Source organism: Odontesthes bonariensis, chromosome 10, assembly GCF_027942865.1.
Source record: "Odontesthes bonariensis isolate fOdoBon6 chromosome 10, fOdoBon6.hap1, whole genome shotgun sequence".
Classification (NCBI taxonomy): domain Eukaryota; kingdom Metazoa; phylum Chordata; class Actinopteri; order Atheriniformes; family Atherinopsidae; genus Odontesthes; species Odontesthes bonariensis.
In genome coordinates this window covers 15,793,629-15,811,970 of record NC_134515.1, presented here as the reverse complement: position 1 = coordinate 15,811,970, position 18,342 = coordinate 15,793,629, and the positions used below count along the sequence as shown (strand labels likewise).

Here is an 18,342-nt window from a genome sequence, read left to right as displayed (position 1 = left end):
AAAACTTTAGACAGGTCGTTAATAAATCAAAAGTCAGATGAGCGTGCAAAGTCTGGCAAAAAAAATAAGCAATTTTACGATCTGGCTTCAAAAGCTTTGCCAGCTTTTCCTTTTGTGATTGTATAGCCAAAGGGAGCTAAATCATTTCCAAAATGTTAATGGATTTCCAGTTAAGTGTGAAAACATATAAAATAGTGGTTTAAAAGTATTTACAGAAGCCACGGAACGGACTTGCAGCAGGGGAAATTCTGAAATTGTTTACTTCATGACAGCGAAACAGAAAGAGCTGAAGCAGTCTAACCATCACTGTTCAGGACTGCCAACACATTTAAGAATAATTTATCTGACAAAGAGGAATGGGACGCTTCTGAAGAATATTCAATTTCCAATGGTCTCCCTCATTTTCAATTTTAATCTCCTTCTCCTTTGAGCTCCATGTACCGGGTCTGGCTGTATTTGTTATAAAAGCAGGTCCACATTCACTGGAAACGGCTATGTAGCACGACAATGATTAAAACAGATGCCATGCTTGTTGTGCTTGATTTTATTTGCACCAAATTTGGTGGAGTCTTATTTTTAGGAACAAGTCAGAAAGTGTAAGTATCATTGATTCATTATTGTGAGGCTGTTAAAGTTATTTACTCTGTAGTTTAAAGTTGGGATAAAAGTAAGTGTATATGCATCTTTTGTGTATACTATACAGATCTCACTCTGGCCTAATGATCAGGATATGAGGACAAATTGTAGTGTAAAATGTCCCCGCTTGTCTCTAATTCATGAAACCCAAGATTGTTTAATTTGGGCTAACAGTTATAGATTTGAGGATGTTACTCAGAAAAATCAGAACGTGCCTGGATTCAAGCAGCAAATGGATTGTTTTATGCTGATTCAGTCTACTCTCTTAACTCTACTTGGATTAAAGTTTGGGAAAAGAATTTTACGGTTTTACTACTACCAAAGGCAGCAAGAGAACAAGCAAGGTGAAACAAAGCAATGCAACAGTCTCTGAAAATTTAATAAGAAATGTGCCAGTCCAAAGTTTCTGCAGCTGCCTGTATCAGTGATGAAAAGTGAAAAAGTCAAAATCACGCTCTTGGTGGAGCTTCTAGAAACTTTTTTTTGAGGGGGGGAAGCCTCTGCTGTGTACCGCAAAGAAAATATAAGATCAATGAGTTGATGAGGAAGACTGTGTAAGTATGTCAGAAAGAGATTTTCATTACTGGCATCAAGAGAGCCACTAGCTTGGCTTCATTGCATTGTTAAGGGTGCAGGTTTGCAGTGTAGAGCACAGCCAGCGTTTATCTCTGAAAAGTCCAAATTATCAAGACAATTGTAGGTAGAAGTATAAACTTTTTTTCCCTGTTTAATAAAGAATCCAAGGCCTACTTTTTTGGTAACTCGAATTGTACAATCCATTGAAAAGATATTCACCCTCTTGATATTTTTACTATTTGTCTGCATTACAAACTGAACTTTAAATGGAAAGCTTTGAGGTTGTATGTACTGAAACCTCTGCTACTTTAGCAGGGGCGCAACTAAAGAAGCAGCACAGTGGAAACCACGGAGCTCCCCAGCACAGGTCAGGGCCATAGTTCTGCAGAGGACTGTTTTCCAGTTTGATAATAAAAGAATATATGACAATTCTGAACATTCCTCAGAGTACCATTAAATCCATTATTAGCAAATAGAAGGAATATGGCACCACATTAAAAACTGCCAAAAAAAAGGGCAGACCACCAAAAAAAAAAGAAGGGCACTAATCAGAGAGGTAACAAGGAGGTGAAAAATGACCCTGAAGGAGCTGCAAAGCGCCACAGCTGAGATTATAGTGTGACTCCATAGGACCACACAACGCTTTACCCGCCACAAAGAGGGTCACCGTGGAAAAGTGGCCATTGCTTTAAGAAAAAAAAAAAAAGAAGAATGTTTGGAATTCACCAAAAGACAGAAGACTCCAAACGTGTAAGAAAATAACCTGGTCAGATGAGTTTAAAACTTTTTGGTGACATAAGAAAGCGCCTAATGTGGCAAAAAGCAGTTACCCACAACAACAAAACTCCACAGAGGAGCATGGTAGTGGCAGCATCATGCTGTGCAGTGTTTTTGTTCATTAGGGCCTGGGTAATTGTTCAGAATTGAAGGAATAAAGCATGGTGAAATTCTTGAGGAAAACTTTTTCAGTCTTCTGGAGTATTGAAACTGGACAGAACGTTCACCCATCAGCATGGCAACGAGCCTAATCACTCTTAAAGCGACAGTGCAGCAGTTTAAGGGGAAACTTTTGAACTTCCGTTTTTTTTAATCTGTTCAAAGAAACGTTTATGCTGACCTGTCCTTCTTTTTCCATTTTTTTTTTCTCCCTCCTGGCAGGTCTGATGAGTATGCCGAGTGAGTCCACTCAGCAAGCCCGAACCGCCTGCTCCTACCAGCACTCTCCTGGTGCGGGAAGCGGCAGTGGCCATCACCACCAACACAACCACGGCCAGACATCACACCACGCCCACCTCCCCCACCTGTCCTCTCACCAGCACCAGGTGCACGGTCAGCATGGCCAGCACCAGCAACACTCTGCCCATTCTCAGCAGCACCCATCTCTCTCCCACCAGAGTCACACTGTTCAGACCTGCCCCACGACAGGTGAGAGCGCAGCTCTGAGCTCAGTTCTTTTGTCTTGTTTCTTGCAGCTTCCCGTCATAAGGATGGTTGTGTAGGATTTTAACATTTCATCTACTGATTCTCCCCTGCCAGATGAGAGAAAATTCTGGCAGACACAATTACACAGCAAATAAGCTAAAAGCAACATGTAGACTTCAAGGTTTGACACTGGGATTGTCTATTCTTACCACAAAGAAAATCTTGTGCCGATCAAAATCATAGTACAGGGGTGGCCAACCGGTCAGAGACTAAGAGCCGCATTTTTTTACTGTGTTACCACAAAGAGCCACATTATGTTTGAAAAATGACCGAATTCTCTCTGTTCCATCCGTCTGTTCTTGACTCGCTCTCGTCTCGGTCATGTGACACATCAACGCTGATATTAAACCCATGAACCAAGCAAAAATGAGTCAAAAACAGACGTGTTTGGAAAGCTTCTTCCCAGTGAGGAGACGGAAGAAGAGGCTGTGACCACTAAAAAAAAGAAAGCTGCATTTTGAAGGCATGTTTAAGCGTTACCATAGCAACCAGAGAGCGTTGGGAGGCAGAGAGGATGTTACGTCAGGAGGACGCTGCTAATAAAGTTACATACAAGTACACAGTGGATTCAAGTTTATTATTATATATACTAAATACCACAGAGTCTGTGTTAGTTGTATAATTTTATTTTGTAGAATTTATCCGGCACACCTGAAAGGCCGGTCCGTGAAAATATTGTCTGACATTAAACCGGTCCATGGAGCAAAAATGGTTGGAGACTGCTGCCGTATTGAACTCAAACGAAGCGAACACGCACATAAAAAAAACACAAATTTTGATATGAACGCAAGAGCACATGAAACCAGACAAAGAGCCACATGCGGCTCGGGAGCCGCGGGTTGGCCACCCCTGTCATAGTAGATTTGCTGCAATTTAAATTCGGCACAAAAGACCTTGAATTTGTACTTGGCAGTTGAATGAAAACATTTTTGTTCGCTTACACAGAAATGTAGTATCTCAATACTCCAGGACAGGAGTTGCAAAGGAAGAGATGCTGTGAAAGGGGAGGGTTGTATCGAGTGTTTTAAAAAGGAGGTACCCCCACACAAGTTGATTTCTTTTTCAATGTATTTGAACAAGAAAGAAGTTGATCGGACTACAGTGCAAATGTTTTTAAATCATTATTTCAGCAGCGATATATAATCACACTTGATATTATTGTAATATTACATAAAATGTGAGTAGACCCCATTCTCAGAAACTAGACCTTCTCTGCCATCCAAAAGTCCTAAGATGTTTGAGGGGTTTTCTTTCCTGTTTAAAATTCCACACTTTGTAACGGGAGGATTAAAATCCTATTGGATCGCTTCTGTTCCTAAGAGTACAGTTCATCTTCCGTTTTTGTTACACAGAAGGCTTTACAGAGAAGTTTTTACGCAGTCTCAGATGGGATGAAGAATGCATGGCTGAATACCCAAACTGTTTACAGGCAGTGAAGCAATGCCAAACCATAACATTTCCACCACCTTGTTTTGCAGTTGGTATGAAGTTCTTAACGTATAAAGATTTGTTAGGGGATATTCAGGCCGTCATGGACAATTTTCGAGTCATAGTGAAAGGTTGTACATTATTTTCTTTTACAGTCGAAGGATTTTGTTTAAGTATTTTGGAGATTTGGAAAAACAAAGAAAACCTTAGCAGACTTCTAGTTATCCATAACCTTTTTTTCTCCTGGTCCTATAGAGCTCTTTAGATCAGGGGTCCCCAACCACCGGTCCGCGAGACATTCCAAACCGGGCCGTGAGATTGGGGGGGGGAATGAAAAAATAAATAAATAAATAAATAAATTACATGGAAATCGGGAATTCTTTCATTTCACTCGCTAGATTCTATACTTGGAAACTGCATAGATTGCATTATAGGAGGCCGATTGTGCACGTTTATTTTTTTCAATGATGACTGTCTGTCTGTCATCATATTCTAATTATCCTAATTTGTAAAAGCGTCTGCTAAATGTAATGTAAAAGAAGTGAATGCATAGAAATACCCCCCACCCTCAGTGTCTGTTGAACGTAAAGTACAAAAAAAGTAACCCCACCCCCCCGACCGACTGGGCCGCAGGAACAAATTGCAGAACCAAACCGGTCCTTGGTGCTGAAACGGTTGGGGACCCCTGCTTTAGATCACACAGTTCAGTAACAGCAGGTCCAAGGTGCCACAGGTCTGAATAAGATTTGTGCCTTCAGTCACTCCCTGAAAAGATTTTAATCGATGGCTCCTAAACTGGCACTTCTCATTCTAAATTCACTGATTTGTCAGTGTGATAAATGGAGGAATTTATGTGTCATTTTGAGTTGGTTGCCTTTATTAATATGTACCGTTTCAAAGATGGCTAAGTGTTTGCTTGCTTAATTTGTTGAAAATGTCAACAGTGTCCTTGGGGTGTATTTATTTCATCACGGCTGTACTGTAAAACCCTTATCCTTAATCACTGTATTGTGTTTGAAAATTCACTCTCCTTTTTTTGGAGTCATGACCTTGTCAAATCTGAACATACAGGCACAAACGTACCATGAATAAACATGCACAGATCTGCTTAGAGACTCTGGAAAAAGACTCTCTTTATATTCTAGTTTTACCTGAATCCAGTGATAGTTGTGTATGCCCATGTACACTCTGAACAGAAAGTGTTAAAGGTCCTATGGCATGAAAATAAATGGAGGCTTTTATATATTTTTATAGGCTTTAGTGGTCCCCTAATACTGTATCTGAGTTTTTTTCCCCAAAATTCTGCCTTGGTGCAGAATTACAGCCAGTCCCAAAAATGAGCTTTCCTTAGGATCCTCAGAATGAGCTGTTTAGTGGGGGTGTGGCCTTACTTACGCCCGTGGTACCTTACGCAAATGTTTTGTGAATCGCTATGGCACGTAGATGGCACGGCAGCCCTATGCCGTAAAACTAGCGAAACCTGTTGATATGAGCTTACTTTGACAATATGACAAACTAGTTACTGAACAACTCTCCTAACACAGTCAAACATCAAGCAAGTGCTACACAAGACACAGCAAGACAACAAAAAAGGCGTGCGTGAAGGGGAAAGCAGGAGTGAGGATTTTGACTTTCTCATCTGATTGCTCTGGTTTGCAAAGAAGCACGTAGCGCTAGCGCTGGAACCATGAATGAAGCATTATCCTGATGAAATGCACTGAATTTGCGGATTCATTGTTCTTCAGGAAGCTTGAAGTAGGGGGTTTTGGGCTAAAATGAGCGAGCTAACCATCTCATGGGCATGCAAACACCTCCAACAGCCCAGTTGGCAGAGATAAGTGCTTGCAGATGCTATTAGCTGCATAGCTAACCGTTAGCTAACGTTAGATGCTAACGATACAAACCCTTTGTTGTGGTAACAAGCTATGTAACTACACTGTACATACAGGAAAGCAACACAATTATAGAGCGTTAAATGACTTACTCTCGGGAATGAGATCCTTCCCCAAGTCAGGGGGCGAATGGAGCAGGAGATTGACAGGCGGATCGGTGCGGTGTCTGCAGTGATGCGGGCTCTGCACCGGCCCGTCGTGGTGAAAACCCTCACCTATGGTCACGAGCTGTGGGTAGTGACCGAAAGAATGAGATGAAATGAGTTTCCTCCGTAGTGTGTCTGGGCTCTCCCTTGGGCTCGGTATTGGCCCAAGTTCTGAAAACATTCGTAGGTGAAATATTTGGCGCACACACAAATCTCTTCGGTTCTGTCGTCACTTTCCCAGAAAAAAACTAAATCTGTCCACTGGCTCTTTAGAGGTTCTGATGCAGGAGCTCTAAACAGATTTTTTACATCCATGTACAGCGCAATGAGCTGGCCAAAGAGCTGTGGGCAGGGAAAGGCAGTTTTGGCATAGCCATATATGGGCTCTGGGAGGAAACAACCTCCACGTCATAAGCGGCAGCTTTCCCGATCAGGCCATCTGCATGGTCATATTTCCAAAGGCGGAGAATAATTTCCATTGCATGGCTAGGTCTATCGTCATTTTTAGCCACTGGGGGACCGCAGGCAGGCTAGAGGAACTCATATTAATGTTAGACAACCTTAAAAAATGAAAATTTCATGCCATGTCTCCTTTAATAGCTAATAACTTGTGGTGTTTGGTCTTCTTTGAATGAAGCCAAAGCCCTACTTCAGCATATTGTTATAGCCATCAGTTTGAAATGGCTCAGCCTCACACTGAGAAACATCTCTCTGATGTTGATCTGGTGAATGGCTTGACTGAATTGATTTAAGCTGAATTTTGCAGCATAAAGAATCAATATTTCTCAGGACTCTGCATCATCCTGTTGGTATCACTGTAGAGAGTGAATGTGTCTGCGACCTATGACATTCTGAAATGCATCAGTCAGCTGTTGACATGGTTGTAGACTGCACAATTTCGAGACCCCCCCTTGCATTTTCAAGAAATACACTTGTCACTTGTCAAAGCAACACAAATCTGTGTGTAAAAGAAGTGTCTGAAGCACTTCAGCTGCACAGACTCTTGTTAATAAACATGTTGGGATCTGACAGCCTCTGTGCAGTGAAAACCTTTTGCAGAGTAATTTTAATGTAATCTTGTGTAATGAGCCATTTTGGAGCATCATCTAAGCCTTGCGGCCAAACACAACAGCCTGTCATTCTACATAGCAATATAAAGTGACAGATGATTTGACTTGTTGATTAAAGTAAACAGTTTTAAAAATTATATTCTGATTTTAAAAGCTAAAATTTCTAGAATCTAGATGTTCACAACAATTTCTAGTTATTCTACTCACTAAAAATGTGTTGAACTAGATTATGCGTGCAATCGCACTCATAATTGTGTCGGTTACATTATTCATGCATGTGCACGTGCACTAAATTAGGCCTTACAGCCCACTTCCAACACACCTACCCGAAGGATACAGTGTAATGCCAGCTGCTCATGGTTTCGTAGTTTCCGGCCTTTTCTCCTTGGTGCTTTGGTAGTTTCTGGACAGGTTCCGAAGGCACTGTAGCCCCTAAGTTACTGAAAATAAACACACTGCTACGGGTAGTTGGAAAGGATTTGGTCACCTTGTTTTTGGTCATCTTGTTTTTGCGGGTGCACCCACCTTTGGAAAACCTGATTTGGACACTTGACTTTCGGGGTAAAATGGCTTATTACTTTTCGCAGCATATCGTACAAAAAATACAAGCAACAGAGAACAAGAAAAATAAAACCCCACTGCTTGTAAATGAACTTCCTAACATGTGTACAGTTTGTGTACAACATGTATACAGTAAAAGATGACAAAGTTGCAATATGTTTCAGCTCATCTAGCATGACTAACAGTAGAAGTAGCCTCCTCCAGGCAGTGCGGTAATGATTCAAAGTCTCAGAACACGAGGGTTTTTTGTGTTTTTTTTCTCTCCATTCTGTTACCATGGTATGAATAAAGCATTTTGGATTTTTACAGAAGCCTCTTTGCCCAACATAACAAGTTACAGATATAACTTTCTCATATCATTTCGTCTGATCTGTAGTAAAGAACTCACAAAGTATAGTTACATATTCTATGTATACTGATGCAGTACAGCAGAACAATAATTTTCCATCTACTGATTCCCAAAGACGCATTGCCAAGTCAATTCACCCAACACATCGAACTGACTCTGCCCAGAATCATTACATTTGGATTAATCTTTTTGTCATGAGGTCCCAGAGTACAACATTGGATATTATGAGCTGGACTAATACAAAAAGGCTTCTCCAAAGCTTCACTCAGACTTCTCCTGCTCACATTCACAGTCTTTGCTGTTTTTTCACTTTTGTCTCGCTGCAACACAGCTTTCGGTTCAGCGAAAAAAAACTACTCGGACATTATTTACCTGTGCTGGTGTTCCCCTCAACCAAACTGAGCGTGAATGAAAGCAAACACTCTTTGATCCACGTCCTCACAATGTGGTCAAGGTGGTGAAAAGGCTCTTCTTTTTTTTCTCTTCTTAAATGCAAATTTAGAGCTGAAATTTCTCCGTGTGAACTCATACCACCTTGTGGTTGTTTGCAGAATATTCATTCTATCATTTTCTGTACCTGCTTTATCTTCTTCTTTATCTTTATAGAGACTAACTGTTTGCAGAACAGACTCAGGCAAATTAGATTTCTTTGAAAACCAAATCAGTTTACCTGCTCTAGATCATTTTAGCATATTTTCACAGTGGTTTTAGTTTGTAAATTAGTTATGCACTATGAGTCACCTATTCTCATCCAAATTCTAATTTGCATGTAGCCTGTTGACTTATTTCTGTGTGAAGAACTTGGAACGAGTTTTCAAGAAATTGATGTAGAACAGTGGCACAACTTTTACCCTGGAACATAGACCCATTAGGACCATTCATATGTGATTATCTGTCATCTCAGCTGCAGCCAGGTTCTTCACTGCTGTGTTGAGTACGACTCCCTCACACTCACTTCCTATAAAAGTTACACACAAAACCACCAAGGGCAACGCTCACCCAATCATAAAAATACGTCTGTATGGAACCTATTTGTGACTGGAAAATCTTTCGTTTGGATAAAATTTCAGCAGATTAAAAAACCTGAACCTTTTTTACGCTCATGTACACATTCGTGCAATTTATTGTGATAAAAATCTTATTCATTTGACAGCACTAATTAAAACCATAGATTAAAACATGCTTCACGCATATCATATTAAATCAAAAACAAATAATTCTTCAGTACTTCACGGCGCCAGATGTTGAAAGTACTTCCATTAATGCTTTTAAGCCTTTCGGGCACATGGTCATACTGTATGTGGCAGGGTCATTCGCTCTTTTCATATGTGGAGCCGTTTTGAACAAAGAAAGCTCATATTTAAAAGCAATTTGCGAATGCCCTGTTTTCATCTCCTCTTGGGCTTGGGAATAGGGTTTCTCATAGATTGCATTACGTTATTGCACCACCTTCTGAGATGCCTTTGAAATGATTTTCTGAGGAGGTGTTTGTGCTTTGTTTCAGGCATGTCGTCCGACTGGTACCCCAACCTGGACTGGCTGAAAGAGAGCTGCCGCATTGCTACCAGCTACAACTGGGCTGATGTAGACCTCTCCCCATTTCAAGGTAGCACACACATGCTAAGAGCCCCAGTTTCATCACTGTGATTATCTGATAAAGATAAAGCTGTCTGCTGCGGTAAGCTGAGAAAACTGATGAAATGCTTATGATGCCGATCAGTTGCTTTGATTAAACCATCGTGATCCTCTCTGTGCTTTCATATACCCTCACCCTTGAGGCAAAATATCATAATACTTAGTATTGTAATTGTACTGGCCTAATAAAAGTCATTATCCTGCATCAGAGAGGTTGCCTCTCTGTCTCTCGCACGCATACGCAGGCTCTCTCACACCCTCCCAATGGTATGATGCGAATAATCCAATTAGGTCCCGGCTCTGTAACAGCCCGTTATCACGGTCAGCGCACAGAGCTGACAACATCCGCACACGATTGATGAAGAAGGCTGGTCCTCTAAGACACAGGCTGCTTCTGGCTCGCTGCCTCTCTTCAAAGCTTGACCTCCCTCACAACGCCGTAACGCCACCCCCACCTTTTCTGGCTTGCTCTGAAAAGCACGGACAGATTCTTTTGTTTGAGTCACCACCAAACGCGAGGTGTATGGATCTGATGAGGGGAAAATATTAAACTGCGTTTTCTTGGCTGAGTTTATTTGTGTCAGAAATAAATACAGACAGGAAGTTTTTTTAGGTTTAGCGTTTAGTTCAATGTGATGTATGCAGTACATGTGACAGGTGGGATTTCAGGAATGCTCGGTGTTTCGCAATCAAGTGGAAAAATAGTGGCATTCTTTGACTGTAACAGCACAATGATGTGTAATAGGTTGTTGTAGATGAACACTGGGTCTCATTTCTGAATATATGTATCCAGAGATATTGCTGTAACCTCTGAAATTTAATTCAGGCATCTCTTATTTCTCTGTTATCCGTTAGATGTTTCTCTAGCTTTGATTGGAGTGCAGCTTTGTTAAATCCTGTTGACTGGATATGATTTGGAAAGGCACACACCTGTGCATATCGCAGAGATGATGTATATTGTATATTTCTGATGTATTGAAGATTTGCAAGAGCATAGTGAACTCCGTCAATCTTGACAATCAACTGACAAGGTTTTGGAAGAACCAGGACCCCATCCAAATTAAGAATTTGTGGTAGAGTGGTGTTGGAGAGAGGTGAGGAGGAACCTCAATGTTAGTCTGGCTAAGCTCCCTGTTACCCTGTGAAAACGAGAGAGCCATCGCTGCTGCACTCCACCAGTCTGGGCTTTGTCTACAGTTAGACACATGACAGCCTCCTCTGAGTTTTTAAAACGAAAAAGCTTACAGTACTGTCAAACACTGATATACAAGATTCTTTGGTCATATGAAAGCAAGTCTGAGATGTTTATTTGAAGGAAACCAAACATCTAGCCAAACCCTCCGAACAGTGAAGGCCTGGTGGTGGCTGCGTCATAATGTTGGGATGTTTTGTGACATCACAAAATGCTAAACAGAGCAAATTTAAAAAGGGGAAATCTTCCCACTTTCTCTAAAATGCTCAGAGCCTCAGACTGGCCATAAAAATTCACTCTTTAACAGGACAACAAACCTCAGCACACAGCCAAGATAAAGCTGATGTGGCAAAGGCACTGCTAACTGAAAGTCCTTTTAGTGTGGGAAGCCACTTCAACATAATGTAATCGAAAACATAAGGAGAGATGTAAAAATGGTTGTGCACTCACAGGTGACATCCAACCTGACAAAGCCTGACTTGAGAGGATCTGTTGAGAAGAATGGCAGAAAAGCCCTAAACCTTGGTGTGTAACAACATTCCCTAGAAGACTTGAAGCTGTAAAACTGCAATAGGTGCTTCAACTAAGTAAAGACTAAAGGGTATGCACACATAAAAATGGAGTTTAGCATTGAATGGGTTTGATATAGATATGCTAATATATATCTTACTGTGCTCTGTACTTAGAATAAGTGGTCATGTTGGCCTCATGTTATTTTATCTGTCCAAGTGTGTAATATGAATATAGTGATGCACAACATCTGGATTGTAGTTGTAGAGCAGACCCAGAAAACAACTGGAAATGATCTTATTTGGTGGGTCAAGGGTGAAACTGTGCTGTCTCATTTTTGAGCCCCTTAAAGGGGAAGTTTGTTTATTTAAAACCTGGACCTTATTTCTGGCTTAAAATATGTTCTTCTACTCACCGCTAACAGTTTGGTGAAGCTGTGCTGCAGCTGCGTGCGTCATCCCATTAGATACGTGTGTAGAAAGCTTCAGCTATGAGCTAACAGTGCAATAGTATGCGTTCAGTCATTCATTCGGCTTAGAGTATTGGTGAAATAAAGACAGATAGTGCCTTATTTAAGGCTGTATTATCTATGCCCTGTTCCCTCCTGTTATATGGATATACGCGGATCTCCAGTAATCTAAATATTTTCCTAAGGACGCCGACTTTCCAAAAACCAAACTTCCCCTTTAAGGCGAATTATGTTACATATTGAGTACATTTTCTTGATGTGAATATTTAAAAGATATAAGCAGTTCAGTGAGCAACTGTTACAATCTGTCCTTGGTTCTTGTGTCTGTAAGGTCTAAAGGAGAGCATGCGGCAGGCCGAACTCAATAACTGGTCTCTGGATCCCACCCAGATGGCAGACTTGTGTTCCTCGATTAACCAGTTCTTCACAGCCACGGGGGTCATCCCCCCTCAGGGCACCACCCACCAACAAGCTCAGGTCCAACTCCCCCCATCAGCGCCACAGCACCCCGCTCAGCCGCATGGAGCCTTGCACCCAAAGCACAGTCACCACAGTCACCATGGCCAACACAACCAACACATCGGCACGGGTATGTTCACATGGCAGCGTTTTACAGCATCGCAGTATGAATTACTCCTTGAGAATAAGAATGCAACCTTTTTAGATGGCAAGTTCATCCATGTCTCAGCAGTGAAGCTATTAGTTTGGCTGATATTGCCTTTGTCATGCTTTGTTTTTGCTTTTAAATCAGTTTAAGATATAGAAAGTAAGGAGGAAGGCAATGAAAGATGGGGAAAAGCAAACAACACAAAAGAAGATTAAACAAAAATAATAAAAAATAAATGTCCAAATCTCTAATATGATTTCCCAAACAACATATTCAAGTCCTATTTTCTTAAATTTGATAAGCAACAAAATTATATTTTTTATTTCACTTGGAAGTCAGCAGTCAGACAAATCTAATAAAATTCCCCAAGAAATCTGGTAAAGAAAATACATCTCCAACTATTAAGATACTTCAGTCATTTTTACCCTCAACACTGAGCATTTAGAGATGTGCTCTGGGCCATTTCTGCTCTTGCTCGCTGTGACAGAGGCTGGAGCTCAGTGCCTTGAAGCTAAATTACTAAATCTCCGCTCATTGTCAGTCCATTATATATTTACAATAGAATTATTGATGTTGTCAGTTTCAAGGCAACTGTAAGAAAAATGTGAGGGCACGGAGGATGTTTCCCCAGCGGGGAATCCTCTGAGCGACAACAGATTCTGTACGATTTATCAGGCTTAGCATGAGGTGGCAGTGAAATTCTGTTTGCTCATGATAACAGCTCATGTTCTGCAAGACAAATGTGTGAAAGTCAGGCTGCTAATCTGACAGTTTGTCATTGCCCTTTTGTCTGTTCTCCCACAGGGAACATGTACATTGACTCGAGACAGAACATTTCTTCTTTGATGGGCCCACCAGGATATCCTCACATGCCCCCCATGAGCAACACGGCTCCCAACATGACAGGTGACGCCTCCGTCAGTCTCCAAACATGTCAAAGAAGGTGGTGGAAATTCATAAGAATGTAGCGATGTTTTTTTCAACAGCAAAAATAGCATAATATGCTCATTTTTCAAAAATCTAATAAAAAAGAGATCAGTTTCATGAAGAAGGGCTTTTAGAAATGATTCTGATTGAATCAGTCATGCATGTTCAGCACCAATCAAAGACAGCTTGGTGATAGAAACTTCATAGTTTAGAGTTGCTGAGCTGTCTCAGGGACTTGGTCACAGGTTCAGCTATGAGTACTGCATCACATTAGAAAGTGCCTAAATGAAGTGTGGCGCCATCTGTTGGAAATGTTAATTGATTTGAAAGTGTACCTTTCAACAAGATAATCATTCTTAAGACACTCAAAAATCAACAAAGTAACGGCCCAAACCAAAAAAAATTGGAGGTCTATGGAGCAGTCAAGTCAAAACCCAGATTTATATCGCATTAAAATATTGCGAAAGTAATTTGAAACAGGCTGTGCATTCAAGAACGCCTTTAAAAATCTTACAGCTGAACGCATTTTAAATGGATGAGAGGTCAAAGCATCCAGCCAGCTGATGTCAAACTGGTGGAAGAGTAAAATTCCTACAACAAATGATTTTTGCAATGCCAGTTACCTTTCCCGAGAACAACATTACATATTTTGTTTTTTTCAAGTGATTAATGAATGAATGGGCAGATACGTTTGCATACGTATACCACCTTTATTAATGGGAACAGTATCAAAAAGCATCAAATGTTTCCTTGTAGAAAATGTCTGCAAATTCTTTTGAATGTGAATTACTGTCTATCCAGGCAGGTATGAACCAAGCTAACTTTGCTCTAGACGTGGCTTTGATGGTTTTATTCTCAGCATTGAAAAGACAAAAAAAATGTTTTAAGTTGGCAGACTTGCAACAGAATGATTGAGCAAACTATTAAAGATTTTATTAGTCTCTTTATATTTCAAAAGAAAAAAAAACCACAGGTTCCTACATTTCCCATAAGTCAAGATATCCTCCAGTCTGTAGCCACAGAAGACATCACACAACTGTTTTCTCAGGCGGAGAAGTAGCAACCATTATAAAATTGGTAGGCTACCCCATCAAAAAAAAAAAAAGAATTTATTCCCATCAGTATTGCTAACTGTGTAACATTTTGTTTGGGAAAAGTACTAATTGATTACATTTTTAACCCTGCTTTGTTTACACCTTTTCTCAGTTTTAAATGTTCTACATAGCAGGCAGGGGCAGCTCGTCCATTTAAGCAGATGAAGTAGTGCTCGATAAGATTCACAAAAGCGAAAAATGTGAACACAGATTCAATCTATGTGTATCTGTTACTTTTATTCCTCTGTAGATGAACAGTAAAAACAAGCTGCACAACCGGTGACCCCCACCGACCAGTGTTTAAATTGGACCTTGAGCACAGCAGCGTTTGTGCTTCGCCCCTCCATAGATCTCAGTTTGTATAATCTGCCTTTTGAGATTGGTAGAAACTGCCTTTTGTCCAAGGTTTTGAAGCACAGCTTTGCCATCTGTGTGTATCTCTTTGCGTCATGTGAACATGATTGACAGCAGAGATGACAAATATCAGGGCTATCATCGCCCGACATCCTTTAGGTTTCTGAGTAGGTGTTAGCAGTTGTCAGGCTAGCTTATCATGCCAATGTCAGTGTGGTCGACAGGATCTCTTCACATTCTTTGAGCTTTCATGAAAACAGTCAGTATAAAAGAGAAGATAGACCAAAGTCTCAGATATATTTTTTCCTGAAAATCGGGTCTGGGTTTTTGGCAGGACTGGCACCAGATCCATCAGTGGCTAACAGGGTGCTTACTGACTGTTTAGCTGGCATTGTCTGATCTTTAGTAACAGAGCACCAGATAGGAACAGGTGCGTAAAAGCGGGCTTTCGTGACATACGTCATTTTTACTACTCTGCCAGAATGCATGAAAAATCCAAAGATCATATCAGGGCTGCAGTTAGTTTGAATATGCATGACAATATTAGAATAGATCGGGGCGGCCGTTGCTCAGTAGGAAGGAGGAAGAACAGTCTGAACCCCACGTCGCCTACCGATGCATCCATCAGTGCAAGATTGTGTGTGAATGTAGTAGGAAGCACTGTGTAGCTGTATAGACTAAGACGTGCTGTATGAGTGAATGGGTGAATGTGACGTGGTGTTAAAAGCACTTTGAGTGGTCAGCTAGACTAGAAAAGCGCTATACAAGTACAGTCCATTTATCACTTGGTGGATGAGGGTGCCCACAGAGCCGGCAAGCAGTGAGTAAAAGTCCTTTTACTCACTGCCGGTCAGTCAGAAGTCAGTGAAAGCTTTTTTTAAAACCATGCCTCTCAGTCAGGTTAGTCGAATATAAATGTTAAGTCTCAATCTGTCCATTTATTTCAACACAAGTTGAAATTTCCAGCTTTAGTTTTGAAAGGTTTCCTCCAACGCCCACTGACCACCCTAGCATTCGGCTTCATCCTTTTGTTCTTCATAATCTTTAGTAAACACCAGCTGCCACTGATACCAGGACATACTGTAATAAAAAAAATGATCTAGTCCTCATCAGGTATGAAAATATTGGTGTTGCAACCTCATATGATTAACACATGACATAAAACTAAACCAAAGTGCAATGATGCAAGTGTTATCAGTCTCTCACACGTTGTGGAGGAATTTTGGCCCACTCCTCTTTTCAACGTTGCTGTAATTTATTGATGTGTGCAGCATTCATTTATGCACAGCTCTGCCACAGCATTTCAGTCAGGTTGAGGTCTGGACATTGTTCTAGAAGTCTTGTTTGTTTCCAGATACAACTTTGCAACTTTATACTTCAGAATTGTGCGGGCTGTGTTTTCTGATAATCACGACTCTGAGATGATCAGTCTAAATACTACTTTTGACTGGACAGTGGATGTCAGCACCACACATCCACATAGTTTTCCAGCCATTTTGACGACAGATTGAAAAAAAAAAGAAGAAAACTAAGATCAAGAGTAGTATGTATAAAAAATGTTCAATCTCCTCTCTTTTTGTGCGTGAGTTGTTGCAGTCAGTTTTATAATCACCGTGTGAGATGTTACGGTCAGAAGACATGCGTTCTGTAAAGAAAATGTGAGCTGTGCTCATTTTTGTATCCCCTAGTGCAGCATCCTCAGTGAAAATGTGAGCGTACACCCGGGTCTGACTGTTCTGACTGATGCCAAGCCGGACTGGAGTCCAAAGAAAAAAACATCTGTTATAGTCATTTGACTCAGAACTGAATGGCAATTAAAGACTTTCCCATTGCACTCAAGAGCCAGATGTTTGTGCGTGTTAGCAGTTTTTTTTTTTTTTTTTTTTTTTCAGACAGTGTAAAAAGGGCTTCAATGTAGAATGATGAACTCCAGCTTGTTTGGAAATGGCCTCATAAGTCTTCCCAGACTGATGTGCAGCAACAATTGCTTCTCTAAGATCATTGCATGTCTTTCCTCCAGGGCATTGTGGTCACACATCCGAATGCTCCAGAGCAGCCAACTGCTAAAACTTCTGCTTTAATGGAGCTGGTCACACTTATTTTTTGTATCATTTAATCAAGTGAATTTGACCTACCCTTCTAATTCCTTTCCAAAATAAAATCCATCCATCCATCCATCCATTTCCCTACCCGCTTTATCTAATTCTAATACTAGAGCGTATTTCAGCTGCCGGCGGGCAAAAAGCGGGCTAGACACTATGTAGGAGACAGATGACACAAACAGCCATGCACACTCAGGGTAAATTTAGAGTCGCCTATTAACCTGCATATTTTTTTAACTCTCATGCATACACGAGCAGAACATGCCAAGTCTAGTCCTCACTCCTGTAAGGCAACAGAACTAACCACCACACAGCCATGTAGAGTCCAATAAATATTTACCAGGTGTTAGTGTTGATCTGAGGTTGTACTTACCTCATTGTAAGACCTTGTGACCATCAGATGATTTTCACAATGCTCTAATACATGAAACCAGTTGTCTACTTACTACTTCTGACTTGTTACAATGACTGAAGTAGTCTCCTATCTTCTTTCACATGCAGGTCATCACAGCCAGCTTAGCCAGCAGCAGCAGCAGCAACAACACGCGCTGCCTCCAGGACACTTTCAAGTGAGGCGCATGCTCGCTGCCGACGATATCCAGGATGATTTCGACTGGGACTCCATCGTCTAAACCAAGCCGTCAGTCAAATAGAGAGACTAGACAATGTACTTGAAACAAAATGGAGCGGCAGAGATGATGTGCGACAATATAAATGTGATGGAAGGGGCCAACCTGCTCCATTCACCTGCTTGAAGAAACAGACGACAATCCAACAGAATGAAATGGAAAGTGTTTTTTTTTTCCTTTTAAATCATGCTAGCCTTTTTTTTTTTCTAATACAAGCAGCTGATGAGCCTAAAGACAATCATTATAAAAGTAGATATGGGACAGATTTATGCTGTGTGGGACGCAGCCAAGATGGAAACACAATGTTTTGTCCTCCGTGCCAACAGGGTTACAAGTCGCCAAAGTGTTGTCAATTTGTCTGTGAAGTGTTTTCTTTTTTTCTAAAATGTGTTTCCTGCTACAGCTTGTGTCCTTCGTCTGCAGAGTCTCACCACCTGTGTGTGAGATGAACTGAATACTCCAAACTCCCTGCAGATAAATCACATTTCCTTTCACACACACCAGGAATTCCCAAATGTTTCTGCTTTTCTTCCTTAAAACAATCTCTTTTCTCTATTGCTTCACAAAGCTGCTGTGGAACTTAACTAAACTTAACTAAAGTTAGAAAGAAGAAAGCATTGATAATATCTATCTGTGATGATAGCACCGCCTGCTGGTTAAAAACGGGCATCATTTTGCTTCAT

The 18,342-nt window shown here is 40.9% G+C and overlaps 1 protein-coding gene across 1 annotated transcript in view; it reads left to right on the top strand.

Moving 5' to 3' along the window:
• Positions 1-18,246, top strand: part of LOC142390766 (forkhead box protein J3-like) — a 78,706-nt gene extending 60,460 nt beyond the window's left edge. The window contains exons 9-13 of the mRNA XM_075476466.1: positions 2,371-2,637; positions 9,645-9,746; positions 12,278-12,535; positions 13,358-13,459; positions 17,532-18,246. Coding sequence (XP_075332581.1) covers positions 2,371-2,637; positions 9,645-9,746; positions 12,278-12,535; positions 13,358-13,459; positions 17,532-17,662 — 860 coding nt within the window. The 3' untranslated portion in view covers positions 17,663-18,246. The remainder of the gene's footprint in view (positions 1-2,370; positions 2,638-9,644; positions 9,747-12,277; positions 12,536-13,357; positions 13,460-17,531) is intronic.
• The last annotated feature ends 96 nt before the right edge of the window (positions 18,247-18,342 follow it).